General features: G+C 36.1%; 1 protein-coding gene across 2 annotated transcripts in view; it reads right to left on the bottom strand.

Moving 5' to 3' along the window:
* Nucleotides 1–23,079, bottom strand: part of KDM7A (lysine demethylase 7A) — a 66,031-nt gene that overhangs the window by 30,632 nt on the left and 12,320 nt on the right. For both annotated transcript variants that reach the window (XM_064654737.1, XM_064654738.1), the window contains exons 2-6: nucleotides 9,451–9,536; nucleotides 3,349–3,466; nucleotides 2,346–2,506; nucleotides 511–652; nucleotides 67–253 (exon numbers count right to left, since the gene is read on the bottom strand). In XM_064654737.1, the coding sequence (XP_064510807.1) occupies nucleotides 67–253; nucleotides 511–652; nucleotides 2,346–2,506; nucleotides 3,349–3,466; nucleotides 9,451–9,536 (694 nt within the window). The remainder of the gene's footprint in view (nucleotides 1–66; nucleotides 254–510; nucleotides 653–2,345; nucleotides 2,507–3,348; nucleotides 3,467–9,450; nucleotides 9,537–23,079) is intronic.

Raw genomic sequence — 23,079 nt, 5'->3', positions numbered from 1 at the left:
TGATCATTATGGGTCCCTTCCAACTCAGCATATTCTGTGATTCTGTACACCAAGAAGCATTCATACCCAGAGAACGTGGTACCAAACTGATGTTCCTCCGAAATCGATATGAAAATCAGTGTAGCTGTCCTGGACACCCATCAAGCAATATTTCTGAACAAAAGGTTTAGGGAAGACAGAATCATCCGGCCAATAATTTTCCACCCACGAAAGCTTTCTGGCAATATCTGGTACTTCCACTAATTCAGACATCCTTTTAAAAAACAAACAAACAAAAAAGAACTGTAAATATAAACAGGAGTAATCATGTCTCTTTAAATGGCAGCTTCCTACAAAGATATTTATTAGTTCATAAGTAATATGTTTCATACCCACATTACATCACAGTAGCTGTCTACATAAAATACACATCCTCCTCTCTTTCCTACTACAGGCACTATATGCCCACACATATTGTTTAGCTTAGTGAAAACCACTTCCTATATTCAAGGAATTGAAGTCAATACTCACTTTGTGTCTGAGAATTCCAGGCTGATCACATTCAATACTTTGGGTCGGTCAGGATTTGTGAAGTATTTAATATAATTATGGAGCTTCATTTTGCTGTCTGCTTGTCTTGCTACATCTATGACATCTATCACTTTGTCACCACCTGTGAAAAACAGGATGACTCTCTTAAGGCTATGACAGATTAAAAAACTTCAGTTGTTTAAGACAAATTTAACTTTTTTCCAGCCTTTATAAAAATATTTCTGCACAAATACTCCACTACTATCAGTATTCTCTTGGATCAGAGACAGATCAGCATAAAACAACTTTTTATTAGTTTTTTTTAATTACTATAATCAGCTAAGGACAGAAGTGAAAACACTCTAAAAATAAATCCTCTTTCCTGTGGTTAACCAAAAAGAAAGAATAGTATGGAATGACTGCATCTCACTCTAAAAAAAAGGGGGGTGGGGGGTTATGGCTGCAATTGGAAACACTAGCATGGAAAAAGTCATCAAGGCAGATCTATTCTTCACTTTTCTTATAAATCATCAGCAACCCTCGACCTTCCTTATATATGTGCACAACTTGCAAGCACAGCCATTTCATTTAATAATTATCACAAGTATCCTTCATTTCTGATAACAAGGGCTGGTTTACACACAGTGTATTTTGAAGTGATACATCTAGAGAACTAGACAAGCAAGAAGCAACCTTTAGCCAAGAGAAAGGACTAACAACAATATTATAATAGCAATTGTTTTATGTCCATTTAGTTACACAATGGTCAAATTTGACAATTTATTTTGGAATGCTGGAACGTGTCTAGATGTACATTATATATATAATTACTTTAAAACAGCAAGTTTATATCACCTTGATAAATTCCAGTTGGAACAGTACTTATTCAATTCTCTTATTTTTAATTTCAATAATAGAAAGCTAAACCTGTCACATTCCAACTTTTTCCCTAAACTGGACAACCAGGCAGGTCAAAATGTATGCATAAGAGTGAGATAATCAAGTTTCTATCTGAATAGACAGTAATTCAAAAGAAAAGATTCAGAAGTATCAGAATGATAATTAATTTTTAAAGCAGAATGCACATTACTGTTTAACATTGTAACTGTAACAACATTCCATATTCTGATGCCTTTGTAAAATATTGATGGGCAGAAAACCTACTTTCAGCACAACTTGTTACATTAGGAGATCACAAGAACGCAGACAAGGCCATACACAGACTTCTCAACTGTACCACGTGTTACAGGAAATGCCCTGCTGCAATTGGCTCAGTCTCTATTTCTCTGTACTACACTTACATGAGGCTGAAACAATTACAGACTGTTAAGAGATCTGATAAGAAAGAAATGGTTCTTAGGAAGCTCCAGCTCTCCTGCTAAAGGAAGTCAAGGTAGGAAATTCTCCAGGAAGAAAGATTTAATTCAGATAGGCCAATTTACTAAGTCTAAAACATTAGGTTTAGACATAGTCTAACCAATGACTAAACTTATTAATCCTAAGAGTGATTAATTCAATTCCCATTATACTTTATTGGTTTACAATGTGTAGCAGAAAAAGGTCCAGCATTCCACATGCAGCTTGCACTGAAATTAACATATTGGAAAGTTGAGAAAGCTGTTGTCCTGTCACATATCCAAACAGACACACACTAAAAAAAAAAAAGAAAAAAGAGAGAAAGAAAAAAAACTCCAAACCACAGCTTTAACTGTATTCTCTGCTACTCTTGAATTTACAATAAATATTTAGCACTCTGGAAGCTCTTATAAACATGCAAATATTTATTTTATTTACAGACAGGATCATTTTAATAAGTTCTCCAGAGTGACTCTTACCTACATAGCGTTCCACATCTAAAACGGAGAAAGTTGGTGGAGGAAGTCTGAGTCCCAGACCATCTAACTTAGGAACCATAATGGGAACATCAAAGCCATGTTTCTCCAGGTATCTTTGTGTCAACTGGCTTCCATGCATTTTCAAAATTACTTCATCAGCACTGGTGGAAAGAAATTATGGAGTATTAGCAGAAAAACACTACTGAAAAAGAAGCCTCAGTTTGGGGGGGGATGGATGGGAATGGCTACATTTGAATCCAAGAGCATTGTACCATCCATGGTACATTTATATTAAGCATTTAGCTAAAAGACAAAGAAAACAAACTCAACAAGCAAAGAAACTTTTACTGCACACATAATCTGGAAACTCAGTCACTCTATACAATGGAAAGGGTGGGGAAAAGGAATTCTCAGAGAAAGCATTAAAGTACATGTTGTTAACAACAACCACCACCAGCAGCTCCTCTGAAGAACTATAAATCATCATGGTTCAGTGAGATATCCAATCAGGACCAGGCTGAAAGTATAACCACATTTCTCTACTTTCCCTTAAAGCATGTGAGAATGGACAGACTACCAGCCCATATGAATGTTCTGTGTTATTTGGAATGAAACTGAGAACTATTCATGAACTACAGGAATAGATAGACAATATTCTGACAGTTGAAGCACAGTAAAGAAAACCAAAAACCAATCAGTCATGCTACTGCCCCCACTTCCCCACAAAAACGACCCCCCAAAACTCAAAACCTCTCACACCATCCTGCAACAGTCCCAACAGACAACATAACCTAGTGCAAAACTGAACAGGGGAGGCTACTGCATGAAAAGGCAAATGTACTCATCTGAAACAGGGATAGGGTGTGGGGGATTGTAAAGGTGAAGGAAGTTATCATTGACCTTCATTTTCTGAAGCAGAGAAATGTTAGCTGCCTCCCCTAAGACACACTCTTGCCGACAACGTTTCTTTTCTTTTTCCACCAAAAGGTGTAAGAGTCCGTACCTTGGGAAAGAGCGAGCCCGCAGCTGTTTAACGAAGGTCCGTGTTCCAGCCTGCACCGGTCTGGAACCATCATCTGGCTCCGTGTAGTCATGTCTGTGCCAGTTTCTCCTCTTCTTCACTACAAGTTTCAGAAGGGTTAAACTTTGAATTAGTTAAATCAGATGGCTCAGATTAGCAGTCATCCCATCAGTGAGACAGACATGCCTCAATCAACATTACTATGATTAACAAATCTTACTGTTTTTATCAGGTGACACTCTACCCATTTTCAACAAATGAAATCTGCAGGACACCCAACAGTAATTCTCCCTACTTCTATAGCTCCTTCTACATGAAAACCTCAGTGCACATTATACACAGTTCAAGACTCCATATCCAGTGCAACACAAATAAACAGTTGCAGCCTGAAAGTTGTCCAAATCTAAAAAAATCAGCAACGAAACTAGAAATTGAACTTCAATTTCCTAAATTCCTTGGACTTTTTTTAATATATGGAAGAATCACACCTCTTGAATATCCAGAGACTTCGTTTTACAAATTCACACAAAACTAACAAGACCTAATCCCACTATGCTATCATCCTACGAGCAAGTCCATATCCAGTCTGATAATATTACTGCTATTCACTACCATATGCTATTTCTTTTACCCACTGCTTATGTCTCCCTAATGGTTTTGGGTGCAAACTGTTTTGGGAAAGAATGACTTTTGCAATACATATAACACAATCATTGCGCCCCAAAACATACAACTTCAGAGTGATTTGAAGCTTTAATGCAATGTTACAGCGTATTAATAAGAAACAAAAGATAAATTAAAGTTCAATTACAATTTTGGGAATCTGAACCCGAGAGTTCAATAGCAACAAAACTGCATTTTTAACAGTTCCTTATACTTAAGGGGCCAATGAAATTGAAAAACTAGACATTCTCATAAAACCTGTTGCAGTGATCTCCCCATGACAAATGACAGATACCCAAATGAAAAAAAGAAAAATAATATTTTCATAGAATGGTTTTGGTTGGAAGGGACCTCAAAGATCATCTAGTTCCAACCCTGCTGCCATGGGCAGGGACACCTTCTACCACATCAGGTTGCTCAAAGCCCCATTCAGCCTGGCCTCAAACACTTCCAAGATATGGCATCTACACCATCTCTGGGCAACCTGTGCCACCACCCTCACACTAAAGAATTTCGTCTTTATATCTTAATCTAAATCTACCCTCTTTCAGTTTAAAGCCAGGGGTGACAAAGGGTGACAATGGGTGACCTTGCTATTTCACTAAAGGCCTCTGTAAAAAGTTATCTTATTTCTTATAAGCCCCCTTTATATATTTAAAGGTTGTACTATAAAACATTGTAAGCTGTATGCAGCGTCCCCATTTGAATTTTTCTACCTTGAGTGAAGCAGAGGATAAAGTGACCAATGATATCATAGTGAACTTAGTGCCTGTCTTCAAATTTTCATTATTTCACAACAAATCATTTCCTAATGGATATCTCATACATTCAACTTCACCAACCATTCATTTTGTATCTTCATTTATAAAGAACACAAGCTTACAGCTTTGAAAGGAAGTCCTTGGTTATATCACCTGTTTGTTACCAAACTGCTCTCTGGAGCATTTCCTCTCTCTGCAAATAAACCTGCATCTGTCATCCTCAAGGTTTCAACAAGCTGAGAACAAATCACCAAAAGGGTGCCTCAGCAAAAAGGATCACCATCTCAGTCTTGGAAAGAAACTCCAGGAGTGCTGAACTTCCTACCTTTCTATTTACTTGCTAGCCTATCACTTACAACACTAAGAAACATAGTAAGGGTACAGACATTTTAAGGTTGCATTTCAGTTTTTCCTAAAAAAGCCAAACTGCTCCACAGCTAGATAGCTGCTAGTGGAGGACTGCCCCAAGATGATTTACTAACACCAGATTTATAACTTAACCACTAATATTAAGCAGAAATTAAGGTACATACGCTGAGGAAACTCACTAGAGGGAAAAATTACTGTTATTTGTCAACACAGAACGTGTTTTACAGGTGTCTACCAAACAGCTTGTAATGTAAACATGACACCCAGACAAAGAATTGCATTAATAAAAAATTTAACTTTATGGAACAGCTCATTTTAAAGTTTACATAAGTCATGATGCTCCCAAAAATCTAAAAAAGTGCTAACAATACTGAAAACTGTAATAGGAAGCTACAGATGTAGGAGGGGAGAAAATAGTTTCTAAAAAGAAAAAAATTGGTGCTTCTCCAGAAAAAACAATTGGTTATATAGGAATAACAGGCATCATATCATCATTACACATAAGAGGTAATTATTCCTACTGATGATCTGTATCCTGCAGACATGACAACATGTACCCTTTAGAAGACATTTAAGAGAATAAACTGACATTTACAGCTCTTTGCTAAACTGAAAACCAGTGCTGCTTAATGAGCCAACTATCCAAACACTGTAAAACTTCATAAATAATGAAGCCAGGTTTATTAAGTTTTCAAAGCTATTTTCTCAGTCATAAATAATAATACAAGAAATTAGTAGCTAATACTAATTTGCAACAGAGTAGTTTCCCATAAATTCACTGCTGTTATAACAGGTCATTAAAATTGTAAGACGATACAGCTGCTTAAGAGATTTTATAGCACAGAAAGACTTTCTAAAGTCTGTCTTTCCAACACTTAAAAATCAGGAACTAAGGTAATTCTTCTACTTGTACTTGGCAATATATATCATCCTTTCATAACTAAGAGAACACTGAAGAATGGAAAACAATAATGAAAACTTTCTCTGCCTACGTATCTCTTAATTGCAGAGCTTTTCTAACCCCTTAAGACATTACAGTAACAGTTGTAAAAAAAAAAAATTTTAACCAAATGGATCCTAATGCTCAAATTAAAACAAACGAACAAACCCTACATAAGTTGAAACGGACATATAACACCTCCCCTCCCAATCACTCCAAACTAGTGGAAGGAACCAGTGTTCACCCTTGGTGTTCCTGAAAATCGAGGCAAAACTCGCTGTGACAACACTAAAAATACACACACTAAAAGTACACCAGACAGTTGCAGGGAGGGTTAGAAAAAGAAAGGAGTGTGCTGGAAGTTTTCACGAAAAGTAAGCAGAAAGCTTACCTTTTTTTTTTTTTTTGTAATTACATTCCTTATACCCTCAAAACAATGGGCCAATAACTGTACCTACTTAGGCAGACACTATTCCCTGCCTTCTCACACTGCTGGACTGTTTGCCTCAGAGACCACCACATGGCAGACTTCAAATGGGGACCATCAAGAGGTGAACAACCCTACAGTGAGGCTCCAAGTCTTGGAAGTGGTACTTCAGATGATTCCCAGTGACCAAAAGGGCAAGAGAAATTTTTCCATGGGAAGACTGAAAAATTCTAAGGAGCGTACAGTAAACCACAGAGTACACTGCTAAGGCCTGGGACATCATCTCATACTGTCAGCTCAGACCAAGCACAGACATTACTACCACAGACAAAAAAAAATACAGGTTGGAGGGTATTTTCAGAATTTGAGAAATCAAAAAACAGATTAAGAAAGTATGTCCTGACAAACACAGTCCTGTTAATATTCACCGCATCTTGTGCTCTCTCAAAGCTCTGGACACTAGAGTCTGGTTGCAGATCTGACTCAAAGCATTCATGCAAATACAGCATTTTCAGACTTCAGGATCACTGAGAAAACTTAGAAAATAACAAAATATAATACGAAGACTCTAAACCAAATAATATTAAAAAAACTCCTCCATAGTATAGTACTATTTTTTTTAATTGTTCTTTTTTAATTGTTTAGGATTTTAGGATTAATTATTTAGCATTTTACATACACAGCTTCTCAATAAAGGTCTTATAAAATGGTTGTTCTTTCAAATCAAGGAGAGGATTTATTTTTTGTTTGAAATGCATGAAGAAACTGATCAGTTAATTTGATCTTTCCATCTAACTATGCAGTAGCTTTCTTTTAATTATTGGAACTTTTACATAATTAATTTTGTAGGATACTGAAAGTAACCACCCATTTGTACTACAAAGTATGTGTTTCTTGTATATTTTAAGTAATTTTTTTGCGCTATCTTATTTGATTATATGTACTAATGTCTGTTGAAATCATAGATATGATTCAGCTTCTTACAAAGCTGAATTTTTGTCTCTTTCAAAACTCTTAGACAAAGTGATTTAGAATACAAAGCTGTAAATAAAAATGCTATTTTTACTGACATACATAATTTCATATGACTGAAGCACTCTGGAACATTGCCGCCACACTTAAAAGTCATGAGACTTTATCAGTCTCTCTAAACACTGAAGTAAGCAGAGCCCAAACCACAAACTATCATAGATTTGATTCTGACAGCTGAGAACAATTAATAAAATTCCTTGTGAAGACATATTTCATTATATCACCTCTGCTTGGGTTGGTAAGTGACATGTCTGAAGCTTCTATTAAATCTAGATGATCTACACACTTGGAGCAATATAATTTAACAAGTATAATTTTTACCACAGATTCTTGTCTTCCTGAAAAAACTTTCAAAATAAAAATCGTTCTTATCTCACTGTCAAATTCTGCATTACAAGAAAGGTTATTCACAGGCATCAGGGTGAAGCATACTAGTTCTCCCAAGTCATGGGGTGAAAACAAGTTTCAAATTTACTGATATGATCCCTCTTCTACTCCTCCTCCTAGTCCCTCTATTCCATAGGAAAAAAGAGACAGAAAGGTGGGGAAAGAAATGGTTGTTGTTTGTGTTCTGATTTATAAGAGAAATAAGCAGATTTTTAACTGAAAATTACCACTGGAGTACTAAAAACTACAAGCACATAAAACAGCATTTATCTTACCTTTTAGCAGACTGGCCCTGAACCCATATATTACACAAGATACATATCATGCAACATATACTAATTACATAAAAAAATGACACTATCATTTTGTTCATATTCCACAAGACTACCACTGAGGTAGAAATAAGTTTTAAACTTATTTCTAAATGTAAAGTAAATTTAGCTTTGAAAAATATTCTAGATCATAAGTCACTGTTGACTATAAATCATTATATGGCCTTCAAGGAGAAAAAAACTCACCAAACTAAAACACAAACAAATCCACATTAGAAAACACAAATGACCACGACTGTTTGGAGGTTAAAGGCACACATTGCATATACATATTTTTCCGGTCTGAACATAGAAACTTAATTCATTGTTGGAAACATGAAATTAATTTTTAGATTTTTTTACAATTCCATTTCTGTTTGAGAACAGAAGTCATGGGGGAAAATCTATGGAGTTGAATAAAGCAGTATTCTTTCAGTAGTTACAGACAGACAAAAACTATTCCGTTTTCCCACTGCAGATCACTACAGCAAATTTGTCCACTGAAAGGAGAACCAGAGATGTCTCTTGCTCTCTGTTTCACACTCTTCTAGCAACTCATTTTGACCTTGGTGGAAACTTGTTTACAAATCAGAGCTGTGTAACTTCCAAGGACATAAATGGGGGGGGGGGGGGAACAAAAGCAGAAACAAACAAAAAAACCCAAAAAAACCAACCAAACAAACACTGCTCACAGGATGTTCATATTCTCAGATTTCACTAGAGTGTTGTGTCAAATAGCCTATAATCAGCACGAAAGGTAGGACATCTAATTCCTACATTTTTTCAAAGTTGTCTTCCATGGTATTAGAATTTTGATAATTAAAATGTAGGAACCTTGGAGCCATCTTTTGTATTTTCCTTTTTTTTTTTTTTTTAATTACGATTCCCTAATTTTCATTCTCTCGCTCTCTGCCAAGTCCAGATTGTTTTCTTCTAGCTCTGTGCACTTTGATTTCTCTAATCTATAGCGGTGGCTTATATTTTATTCTATTTGCATCTCCACATCAGGGAACCTTTCAGAATGGTTTGTTTATTTTGTGGTTTTTTAATCAGCTCAGAGTTAGTCATGTAGAACCAGTACCTTCTAAATAATCAAACTCATCTTGAATATTCTTCTGAATGGCCTTTTTCAATTGTACATGGAGAGAAAACAGTCTGGACATGTAAAATGAAATCTGAATAAGCCATACTTACTTAGAGAAGGTCCATGGAGAATTGCACAGTTGGGACAATGGTATAGATCAATGTCAACAGCATGGTGCTCCTCTACCCCAACGCAGCTGGAATAATATTTTTTAAATGTTAATGAGAATACATATAAGGTTTATTTTTCAAGCTAAAAATAATTAAATCTTAGGGTTTTATCAAAACATGCTTACTCCACAAAATTATAATGAGATACCAAATTATCTCAACTACTGGGTTGCCACATAAATTTTGAGTAATAATTTCTTTACCACTGAACAGAGAATGCCATTAAAAAAAAAATCATAAAAAGGAAACAAGAATCAAATGTCTATAAAAGTGAGCAAATCCACAATATATACACACCATTACCTCTCAGCTCCCCAGAAACCTTTGATCCTAATTACAGGAAACAGTTTATGCAATTTTCGTTATAGACAGTGAGTTTAAAAAAAATCTGAAGTTCATGTGCTGTCAATTTGTAGAAGATATAATGCAATTTTTTCTTCTTTTTTTTTTCTGCAGAAAGCACATAACTGACTCCTACACCCAAGACAAATTAATGAAGAATACTTTGGTGTTCTTCCTGAAATCGTTACACTAGTACTAGCTTCCCAAGTTACACAAGTGACCACACAAATATCTTTGTAGAAGTGTTTTTGGTTTAAAATAGCAACAAGTATTTTAAAGAGCACTTGACAGATGTAGTGTTTTCCCAGCGCACATTTTTCCCCGATAAAAGTCAAAGTGGGATTAAGACTGAAATCTTTATAATACTCCTGACAAAGTATCTACACCGTTGATATCTAAATAACAGAATTTTAAAGACAAAATTAAGTACATTTTCTTAGAAGCTGAAACACTAGAGGTTAATTAGAGAAAACATGCTTTTGCACAAAGTTCTCAAGAAAAAAAAATGTAATCCCTGCTTGCTGGTCAAATCTGAATCCTGGCAGAGTTCTTCATTCTCTGAAAAGTTTATGGACACTTACAAAATTGCTGACTTTACAGTCAATAAGAAGCAAGACTACAGCACTGAACATTTGCACCAAAATTAGATATGTTTACTCAGTGCACTCTAGTAACATAAGAACTTGAACAGTACTCCAGTCACGTAACCCATTTCATATCAGAAGTGTAATGACTGCTTAAGCACTGAGGCTTTGAAATGATCCAGCTCCACAAAGTCTTTTCCCTAGCAGCCTAGTGCCAAACTGCTGACACGCTCCAGCAAGTGTCAGTACATGCTGCCAAAACAATACTTGAAGCAGTCTAGCACTGAAAGCACAATGAGCAAATCCAATCTGAAACTGAAGAGCATCTCCCATGCAACTCTCAATGAGAAGTACATCACTCTGAATACTCTGTAAACAGATTCAGCTAGTTCTGCTTCTCCATGCAGTACATACCACATGAAATTTAGAAATTACATAGCTTTTTTATATGCACACTATTTTAAAATCTAAATACAAAACTCAGCTGCCATAGTTCATCGCAATTCTTGCAATATTTAGCATCTGCTTTAAGACCACAACTACAGGAATTGTTATTACTTGAAAATCCAGCTGACACATAAACAAAAAGGAAGGCAGAAGCAGTCTTTAAAAATGCATGTCCCATTTCCTTCTGCTTGTGTTCTCTCTCTTTTTATAGAATAGCTGAGTGACTCATAATCCTATGTATTATAGGAAAATTGTTTTTAAATGTACATTCTAAAAGCCCCAAATGAGAAGGCTGGTTTTATACATCCTTAGGAATCTCATTATTTTAGCTAAACTTCTAATTTTTCAACAGCTAAAGATATTTATGTTCCACTGTATCTTGATCAAGTTTGCATTTCATCCTTTTTCTTTCTGTTTATCTGATACATTCATCATCACCCCAATCAGGTTATCTTTCTAACAGTAAGAACTTGGCATAAAAATATAGTAATACCTTCAAGCTTTGAAAACTGTTTGTCATGTTCTATTTAAGAATGTTAATTTTATCATCTCTTATAAAATGCTACAGGTAACAGAATTTCTGCTTTATTTTGAGGCTTAGCACTAACCACTTTTCTGACTTGATTAACTCCATAACCTTTCAGGAAGGCACATGGGATTTTGTGTACAGAGACTGGAATGGTATTAAAATAGCTGGAATATCCATTCAATAAGGAATGCAAACATTTTCAGTCTACTATTTATGCTGTAAACTCAGAACTAACTGGAAAGGCGAAACACTAACTGGGCATCATGGAAGTGAATCTCGTAGCAGTTGCCTGACTGAAGCAAATAGAAAACGAGGTGACAGCACCTGCATTGCCAAGGAACAAGCATTGCCAAGGATGCCACAGTGCCCATCAATCACACACAGCAAGTCACTTTCCTGAGTTCCTTTCTGCAACACACATAGATGACTCTGACATTAATCACTCTGGCTACTAGCAAGCAATCAATTACTGTGGTAAGTGCAACTTCAGACCTCAAGCATCAAAGCAAGGTCACCAAGAGGTAGCAGAGAGCCTGGAAAGCATTAACATACTCAAACACAGCAACACTCCCAATCCACTGATGTTTTTCTGAATGAAATATTATTACCCTTCACCTTGCAATCAACCCAATCCATTTGGGTTGAAATGCCTTTAGTATATATTACCTAGTTTTTAAATTGCTCATCTCCTGCAGGGAAGTGGTAGACTAATCCTCAGGAACAGTGAAATATTTATAGTATTACAAAATAGAATGCAATAATACTAATTAAAAAACCAACTGTATGAGACTATGCAAAAATACATCCCTAATTCTGTTCATGAAGGTGGAAGGGCTAAACAGGCCCAATATTAGTTGAAATGTTCTGTAAGGAGTAGCAAGGTAGAAAAATTTAGTTTAAAATAGATTCCATGACATCAGTCTGAGTGGTCAGACACTCATAACTTCCCCAAGGTGTCTACTATCAAGGCAGAGCCAGCAAGAGGTACCAGAAGAATCAGGGAACTTACTAAGTTTTATCACACACAAGAACATGCCCGTACCTGGCAACTGAAGGAATCTCTTGCTACTAGAAGTTGGAGGAACCCATTCTCCACACTTAAATCTCACTGGAAGGTGAATATTTTTTATGTAGTCTGAACTTTCCATTTGATTATTATATTCGTAGCAATGTAAAAGCAGCAAGTGTAAATCAAAAACAACCAGAAGAGGATGATCTAACATCTCTGAGAGGTACCAATGGACCTATGCTTTTCTGTAAAGGGCAAATAAGGCTTCTTTCACAGGCGGAAAAAAATCCTGCAAAAGCTGGTCTCTACTGCAGTATTGTTATTAATTTAGAATTTAAGAGATGAGTACAGATAATTCAGCATTACGGATTCAACAACTATTTCACAATTATGCTAAAATGTCTTGTACAAAGAATTTGCAAAAGTCCAAAACATTTAAAGGAAGTATTATACCTGAAGATAAAACTGCATGGTTGTACACTGTGAGCCACCCAAGGCACCTGGCACATTTCTCCTACAGCAGCACAACACAAACAAGTACTGGATCCATGTCAGTCACCACACAGGCTGCTGCACCTTCCAAATCTAATACCTGCTTGCTTTCAATCCAGTCTGGCTTTTCTCTTGCCTACTTCTGATGTTATCAAGTACGACCACAACATTTTAGAGATTGCTTAACTGCCTCTGTTGGTAAGACAAAGAATCCTGGTTTAAGAAAAAAATTCAAAGCACTTGATTCAAGGTCTTATTTTCAGTGTCCTTTAAGAGATATGACTACTTGAAAAACTAATTATTTTCTTATTAAATTATTATAATTATCATCATTGTCTTCTTAAGATAAGTACCATATGCACTCTACCCTCACATAAAACTCCAAGTATAAAAGGGAATGATTACACAAATAGCACTACAAAAGTAAAAAAATGAGTGGTCCGAATGCCCATTTTCTCAGTTTAATTGGCAAGATATTCCAATTAGGAAATTTCCAAGATTCCCTGTACACAAGGCATACTGAAAATATAAATCTTGAAAACCGAGAGATGTAAGCAATTCTCAACGATCTAATAAAAGGACTGAGAAAAAGGATGAATCAGCATCAACAGCAAAGAGTTAATTTGTCGAGATGTTGGGTTGTACATGGGGCACAATCCTCTTGGATTCCATCTTCTGTTCCTTTCCCCTATTGCTTCAATTCTGTAAGGTCCTTTTTCACCTCTTTGAGTAGCATGTACAAACCAATCTAACAGGCTCATCTTTCTGGATGCACTTGTACATTTTAAGAAGTCTCCCACAACAGCTTCTACTTCTCTGCACACCAGCATGATGCTTTGCATCTATAAGCTTCACAGGACAGGCCATCACAGGCATGTTTGCCCACTTCTTTAACAGATTGTTGGATAGATATTGGTTTACAACTAGGCATTGATTTACAGCTCAAAATTCAGCCAAAGTGGTTTTTTTAAGTCTCTTATTTCTTACTGGGACACACTAAGTTCAAGCCCCAAGACCTCTTGGTTTTCCACAGTCTGATCTCAACAGTCTGACTTTTTTTGCTGTCATTGTGCAGCAAAAATGCACATTAGTGGCTCTCGCTAGAACATTTGATTAGGCGCAGAACCTTGCACCTTTTCCAAGCTATAAAATTACTTAACATTACATTTTCCAAGATCCCCTTATCTTCTCCCTGAATAAACACTACGGATAATCTTTTTCTTTCTGTGCTATCCTGTTTCTGAACAAAAACTCGGCACATCCTCTTCATGTCCACCCTTGCATCAGCACCCACAACCTCTCCTTGCTATGCCTCAGCGAGCACTGCAGGCTTTATCTGTAAAAGGAGAAAAAAAGCACAGGTCTTGACACCCAACAGGAAAAAAAAGAAATCAACAAAAATCCTGGAACAGTGGAAAAATACTAGAGGTATCAGAGCATGTTCCCTCTTACCAGGAATGCGGGGCTATAGACAATTACTTAGGGGCATGGCATGTTTCCTATCATCTGACAGAGCAGATTCCCAAAATTGTTTTTCAATTTCCAGTAATCCACAGAACAGCCAAGAAGATATATAGATACTGAATCTCTACTGTATCTTAACAGCAATGAGGAAAGGAACAAGTCACTTCTAGAAGTAGCAAAGATTCATTAGTAACAGGACAGCCTTAATTGTCCAAAAACTGAAGTCACTACCACAGGGTACAGCTTCTCATAACATTAAACTGAGCGGAGCTGTGGATGCTGAAAAAAGGTCCCACCTTCCTTCCTCCAACTGTCTGACCATGGGCTTCCATAGTTTCTCTCACCAGTACCAGGGAGCCACAAGACAAGTCAGTTCAATAAACTGATCCTAAGGAAAAGAAACTAACTGCCACTCAACTCACTTTTTCAGACAGGCTTTAGAAACCTTAACAATAAGATTCCTATAAATAAAAAGGTATATGTTACAGTTATATGCAGTCATTTAGCAAATATATAGCTTAATATTATTTTAGAGACATTATATATGAAAGAAAATATTCTGTTATTTCATTTCTACACTGTTTTGTCTTTCTAAAAATGATTGCTAAACCATAGGAAGGAGACAACTGTTTAGCAATCTTATGCTGACAATATAGCTTTTTAGTATCAGGCCTTATTATCAAATTTCAAATCATCAAGCAGTAAAGTATACCGAGCAAATACCACTGTAAGTAGTAGGCAAGCATTATAACAAATTTCCATTTTACCTGTAACAAGGTCTGCAGTTGCTACATTCAGTCCTAATCTGTTTGAGCATAACAAAACCCAAAATACTATTGCATTTATTGCCAAAATTGTTTAGCAAGCTTGCAAGTTATGCAAAGAACAGCTTCTCCTATTCCATCCCAAGAACGCAAAGATAAGCATGGAATAGGACGCCAGTTTGGCAAATTTTAAGGAACTCTGGTTGGTCATTTACTTCAAGCCTCTGCCTTCCAAGTGGGAAAAGGATGCCAAGTATGCAATATTTACAGGTTTAAACAATGGAAGTTCTAAAGATGTCTCTGCCACAACCAAAAAGCCACATCTGCCACTCATTTGGCACAATATTAAAATACTTCATTAGGAATAGAAAGGCAAAGTCATAGTGTGACAATACTGTTGACAGGCTCCATATCATCCCATAGCATCAAAGTAGCTAAAAATTGAAGTTTATTTGAAGAACAGTTTAAAACTTAAAATAAATGTAGTGAGCTTTAAAAACCTGAACCTCAAACTAGCTAGATTTCCCCTCCAAGCCCCCTCTTCAAAATGAATGCAGGTACACCAAAGGAACAAAACTGACCAAAAGAAACCACAAAGCAACATGAGAAAGTGAAAGGAAACACCAGCTATCTCTTCACCTTGCCATGATAAGCATGGCAACAGTTTTGGAATCACGGCAGGCTTACAAGGATTTACTTTGGCAATTAAACAATTTTAGAGAAATGCCAAACTTCTATGCACTAGGTACAGAACCATACTGCCTTAAAATAAATCAGAAAAAAATACACAACATAAAAATATTTGACCTTTTGACTTTGCCATATTCACTTTCCAAAACAAAACACCATGTAATGAACATGCATAAATACACTTTAAAAAACAATTTAAAAAATAGAAAAACAGAATAACAGTTATATGTAGCAAATATTCCCCTCTCCCAAAGTTACTAATTTTCTCCAGGAAAAAAAATTAATAATACATTTTTTAAGATTTGCATAAAATATATGCATGTTGGCCCAACAGCACACCTAGTTTTAGTACATATTCACTGACACACATTCCACCAACCAAGTTCTTAAGGACAGAAAAATTACATGTAAGGTCAACTCTCAAAACACCTGAAAATATACTAACTTATTAAATAATGCATCATCCTACAACACAGATAAGAATCCCAAGAATAACAATGCTGTGTGCCACAATATACATAAAACTCTGACCTTTGATTGCACAGAGACATCTGTTCTGATACTTCCAAAGTCCTAAGAGATCACAGTCTACTTCCGATTAACCATCAAATTGCACATTAAAAATGCTAATGTTCATTACATAGGTTTAGACTTTCCTAATGTAATGGAAACCTATTGCTTTTAAATTATGTAATATTTCTCAGAAATGAGGTATTGCAGTAACACACACATGCAGAAAGGTATATGACCTATTTTGAATTCCGAAGGGCCTTCCAAAGACTCGAACTTCCTGCACCTTTTGAAATTAAATTTTGTGTGATAGTTATGCTAATGCTGTCCTTTCAGAAGACAGTTTTAATGGCAATACTCAGGCACAATTTTCCATTGAGAAAGAAAATTAGTATACATCATTTCTTTCTCAAGTAACAGTGCTTTTCACTCCCTCAAAGCATAGAGATTAAGATAAATAAAATCTTGTCAAAGAAAACTCAACTCCACAGAACAGACTCTGAAAACTAGACACCCAAAAGCAAAATTACGGTCAATGGAACAAAGCTATCAAGTTACATAATAAAATATATTCAGCTACCAATACAATAAAACCTTCTACCTACATCTACGATGTAGCTGCATATTCAACACAATCATGATGCTACCCAAAATCTCAGGGAAACAACAGTGCGGTGCATTATTTGTAAACTGGTTCTTTCGTTCCACAATTCCAGTCCAGTCTGAAAACAAACTGGTATGTTTTCGAAACTTAACACATGCTTTTTATCCGAGATCTGGATTTTAAGTACAATGAGTTCAATTTATTGAAATTGCTAGAATGAAGGTAAGAAAGAAAGGGTCATAACTTTTACAAAATACTTTGATAACTGAATATCTGGTATAATCAACATATTCTTACTTCTAATCATCTATAAAAAGATTGTGTGCAAAGCTGATTTTCTATACAACAATTTCATGCAACTATTAAGAATTTAAGCAAAATAAAGCAAAATGACTGTTCAACTGAAGACCAAGAACTACATGCTCAGAAAATCCAAACAGCATTACATGCAAAAGTACACACTGAGGTTAAACAACATTTTTGCTACAATGTAAGACTGTTAGAAAGAGACACACAGTCCAGGTTAATTCATAATGGCCTCAACCATCATGTATTAATGTGCAGCAGTTTTATGAGAAGTACTTTTCATAATCACTATTTCTGACAGAACCAACTTAACATTACAGAAGTACTTCTGATGTATTCCTTCTGCTTTGTATCATCTGGTAAGCACATACCAAATTTCTCTGTCCTTCCTATGCCAAATGGGATTACTGATTGCAACAAGCTACTTTAAAAGAGTATTTACAATTAATTTTTGTCCTTGTCCTTTTAAAATCATTATTTTAGAGAAATGAAGGTCTGAAGGTGCCTAGACATTTTAGTGTAGATTTGGGTAAAACAAGCTGCCTCAAGACAATCAGAAAAATAATATTTAAGAAAACTACAGCAGATCTCGAAACTAAACAGCTTGTCAGTGAGAGCAGAGAAAAAAGCATTTTAAAAGCAGCTGTGACAGCTGAAGGCCCTATTTCAGTGTGAAACCAATGACAGAAACCAGGATGATACCAGCAAGAGAATCAAGACATAAGATTTGTAGGAAAGAAAGAAAAAAATATCCATTGATCTGTCCTGAAGAAATTCTTTTTTAAAACCAACACTCTGTGTAATCCTTTGTATACGAAGCAAAATGCAGTGCTCAGGAATTAGAAACATTCTCTACAGCAGTTCAGATTCATCCTTCTCCATTCATTTTCCCAGTGTGGCCAGACTGACACACCAAAGAGAAGGAGGAACAATAGTCCAATCTGACTTCAGGCACTGTATCTTAGTGGAGTTGCAATTGCTTGAAGCCTGTTGGAATAAATGAGAGCTATCCTGTCTTTCCCATAACTGATGCAGGAAAGAGGATTAATATTGGATTTCAATTAATTCTAGGAACACTGGAGTCCCAATTTATCTGACCGCAGCCAACATGAATTTCAGTCCGGGTTATAATGCACAGTCTACAACAGTATGGGCCCAATATACACAAAGGAATACACATATTAGTATTTGTTTCAGAGAGAGAAAGCACTGCAAGAGAGAAAAAAAAAAAGACAAAAATAATCGCCCCCATATATACTAATGATAAAGGTTTTCGAGGTGTTTAAGGAAGTTTTTCAATTATGTATTTTCATCTCCTCCTCAAGACTCCAAGTCAACAGAAGTTTACCTCTTCCCCTGAGATATACCACTACCTAGTAAAATCCCCTGATACATAACTGCATCTTATTTAGGTAATTTGCCTTATTTCAATTTTCAGCCAGGATTATTCTCTTACAATTGTGCTTACAAATAAGAAAAAAAAAATCCAAAACTTACAACAAGCAAAAAATAAGTACTTTAAAATAATACCTTCAAACCCAGAGGTTTTAAAGGCAGAACTGACACTTTGTCTCGATTCTATGAAAAGAAAAATACAAAACAACAACAAAAAAAAAACCAAACAAAAAAACCACGCCCCACCACCAAACCACAAAATCTTCAACCATTTAAAACAGCTGCCATAGCTGAGAGACATCTTAAACTGAGTGCTTGTGTGTGGTTGTATTCTACCCAAGAACAAACTACTACCCCAAATTGCTACCATTACCTGCTCAGGAGAAAAACAGGAAGAAATAAGCTAAGCTCTACAGAGATAATGAGAAAATAAAAAAGGGAAGTCAGTATACAAATTAATTAAATTTTCGGTCATTCAGGAATAAAGCAACTATGAAACTTCAATACAGCAAATTAAGGCTATATATTATATGGCCTTTTATATATATATATAATATACAAATTATGGAATCAGCATCTCTGGAAGTGTTCAAAAAATGTGTGGATGTGGCACTTGGGGACATGGATTAGTGGTGAACATGGCAGTGTTAATTCAATGGTTAGACTCAATGATCTTATGAGGTCTTTTCTGATCTTAATGATTCCATGATTCAATGATATATAGTCCAGACACATTTGCCCACCTAACTTTTACATTCTTAGTTTTTTGTCCTGAGCTTCATCAGCTCCAACTTGCCCATAGACTCCTGTTAATTCCCATTAGCCATCCTAATGAAACATTGCACATGATATGGTTAAGATCTACTGGCATCCCAAGTTTTTTGACCACAATCAACAGAAATTTCAGTGCCAGTGCAGTTTCCTATTAAGTAGAGCAAGGGCCTTTTATACACAGAACAGACATATTAGTTACTTGTTTCTAAGAGAGAGGACACTGGAAGGGAAGGAAAGAAAAGAGAAATTAACAGAATTAAACACAGAAACATCCTGTGAAGAGAAACTGAGGGTCAATCCAAAATGACAAACAAATCCTAGGAAGCCATTACACGATATAGCTTGCATTAATCTAACAGCTTGCACCCACTGGAAGAGGCAGGTTACTCATTCCCTTCCAAGCAAGCACTCCTATTCCCCTTCCCTGCAATGGCCTTGGTACTTGCCAGGTTACAAGGCAACCTGTTTTCACTCGTTTCTCTGACAGAAAGTAACCTCACCAGTCTTTTGTCTGTTTATCGAGTTAGCTTACAGCACAGCTGGGCAACTGCCAGAGCCAATTCATGAGAGGGAATGGAGCTATGCAATCTAGAGAGAGGGATATGAGAAGTAGGATTGCTCCTTTTGGCCATGCAAGTCACTATACCTGGTCAGGCCTACCATTGGACTTCATTATTCAGTAATACCTAGAACTACTCCGACCTAATAGATAAATTGCCAATAGTTTACCAATTAGATTGCAGGGAACATCCCTGCAATGTGGAAAACTTCCTAGACTTTAATCATATACCCCGCACAACATCATGGGAGACATTACTAAGTCCAAGAGATGCATGCATTGGCACTAGATGTTATATATGAGCCAAGGTTTTCTTAGCACAACATTTAAGATGGTCTTAGTCTGAATGCCTTTAGGCACCCAGTCCTTCTCTGATGAAGTGCCTAATCAGCTCCTTGAGACCAGTTATCTGTAGCTCCAGTTACAGGAGCAGCTGATGCAAGTACCAGGCAGATGTCTGACCTTATGTCATGACCGGTATGTTATTTGCTTACAAAACACTCTTTCCAATATCTCACTAAAGTACCACAGTAACTATAAAATGAGTAATCCTAACAGTTTGGAAGATACATTTCTAAACATGGGTTTTCATAAAGCAGGGCAAGATTAGAAGGACAAACTTTCAGCTAGATTCTCACCTTCTAGTTTAAGAGAAACGTGATGAGCATTTTGAAGCAGGAAGATATCTATATGCTCTTATTTAAAGAAATATCACTATCAGGGAAACAACAAGGTTTAATGTTTGGGGTTTATTTTTTAGAGGCTGATCAGAAAAAAAACTCACTAATGGTTCTTTAACACTCACTGACTTGCATACTCACTCACAGCAGTTTCTAAATTCCAGAATTATCTACACCCAAGTCTCACAAAAAAAAAAATAAATTTATGTAACAAACATCTCTAACACTAGTTTTAGTTCAACCACCTCTTTTTAGGCAATCTGCACTGTAAGCATTTTTAAATTCATCTGGGAATGTTTTGGTATGTCTTCAGCGGTTCCATTTCCGTCTCAATAGCTACAAGTGTTGAATGTTCCTCATCAACAAAGTGCACGGACTGCAGCCTCCTACAGAGAGTATTAGCTGGTTATTCTGGTTGCCTAATGAAGATGAGCTGTTTAGAAAGATCAGGTTGTTTAATAAAGATGAGCTGTTTAAAAAGATCATGAAGCCTGACAAGTACTATCAGTACTGTGTTATTTTATGCAATGCACAGTCTGCAAAGCTTACGACATCCTGAGTAACACTGCCAGTAGACACCATCCGATCTGTCTTGTTCTGAAGTATCTCAAGTGATAAAAAAAGGTTTGGAGGTGAACAACAACCAACAAACCAAAATGACTTCCTAACCTGAGGGCATTGATTAGGACACTAATTATTGTTTTTAAACTGTGCTCCTTTAATTGGAAAATGATGTCAGGAATAATTTGAAAATATGATTTTCTCCTATCGATACTAGACAATACCATTTTCTGTCTCCCACATTCTAGCACCAGCAACCAGTATTAGCACAACCTTAAAACCACATTGCTGCAAATGCCTTATTCTGGGTTACTGTGTGTCTGGTTTACTACTTTTACAGACTGCAGCTACAGTAAACTTGGCTTCAGCCTCCTTTACACACCTTTTAATTGGTTCCTTACACCAAATACAGTTTACCACCTAGCTGGGTTAAAAATTTCTTATCCTGATTGGTTTTAAAGACCTCCTGGAGCCTTCTCCTAAGTAGCCTTAAAAGCCACAGTAGCATTCAGAGTGTCTGCAGCTGTACCTGAAATAAATCTTTTATTGCCTTCAAAATTCAACTCATTAAGTAGTTCTCCTTTAAGAAAAATAAAAATCAAAGAAATTTTCAAACTCCTCTGCTTCTCAAATGAGTAATTCCTCCTCCAGCCTACAATATTTTTCAGACATTGCTAAGAACTTTTTAGTAAGCTTTTTAGTAAGCTGAATAATTTCTTCATCTTCTAACCACAACACAAAATAATACATGATGGCTCCTAAAGCTTTGAAATACCTTACTTTTATAAGGCAAATAGACTTGCAGTCAATAGCAAGTAGAGACAGATGCTTCATTTCTGAAGAAATCTGAGAGCAAACTGGCTCATCATCTCTAGCTCACCATGCTCGTTTCAAAAGCAGATGGAGTATCTGATTACATTAACTTCTATTTAAGCTATGATACAAGCAAACTGTTTCAGATACACAGATAATGAGTCTAAATATCAGATGTTACATTGGCTGGCTGGCAGAGCTGTAAGCAGAATAAGCTCCTTCAACCAACTAGATAATGCCTATAATTTAGAGATCTTTATTGGATTCTCAGCTGCTTATAGAGGTCCAGAGGGGCATACCAGTCAAAACTGCATCCATGCAGTCCATAACATCTCAAGAAGTTACTTTTACACATTATTCTATCTACAGAAATCTAACTGTTCAATCCTCTTCAGATGGAATTAATGGAGCACAGTAATTTTCAGACCATGTGGAAACTTCAAATAGTGCAGAACAAAAGTAAATAGAATTTTGAGGTTGAGTTACAACAGAACTAAGAATGAATTTTATCTGCATCCATTATTTTTTTTCTGGATATAATCTGACATGCTGATTTTAATCTCAAATTCTTAAAAGTTCAGATCCAGGTTACCAAAACTATTTTTGTTCTATCATAAGCTATTTAGAATCATCTATAATATTTGCAAAACCACAAATCTACATCTTATATTCCAGACTTTACATATAAACACTTTCAAAAGTAATCTTTAATTCAGTCTGTGCTCCTCAGCTCCACAGCTTTTATATGGGGAGAGGAAAAAAAAAGGTTTTATCCATATATCAGTGTATGTATAGTGTATGTACATACAGCTCTTACAATACCTTCTTCTTCATAATGGAGAAAACTCTCATAATTCAAACAAGGATGCTCAAAAAAACGTACAAGGAAAGCACGAAGCATGAAGCAGAGGACCTAGTGCAAAAAGTCTCCTGAAAAAATCACAGGAGACATTAAGGTTCACTTATTATGAAAAACACAAAATTAATTCTTTGAGAGAAAACCTCTAACTCAGCCAGCATGTGCCACATTCCCTGGCATCTAAGCC

This window comes from Pseudopipra pipra, chromosome 5 (genome assembly GCF_036250125.1).
Source record: "Pseudopipra pipra isolate bDixPip1 chromosome 5, bDixPip1.hap1, whole genome shotgun sequence".
Taxonomy (NCBI): Eukaryota; Metazoa; Chordata; class Aves; order Passeriformes; family Pipridae; genus Pseudopipra; species Pseudopipra pipra.
This window is presented reverse-complemented; position numbering and strand designations above follow the sequence as displayed.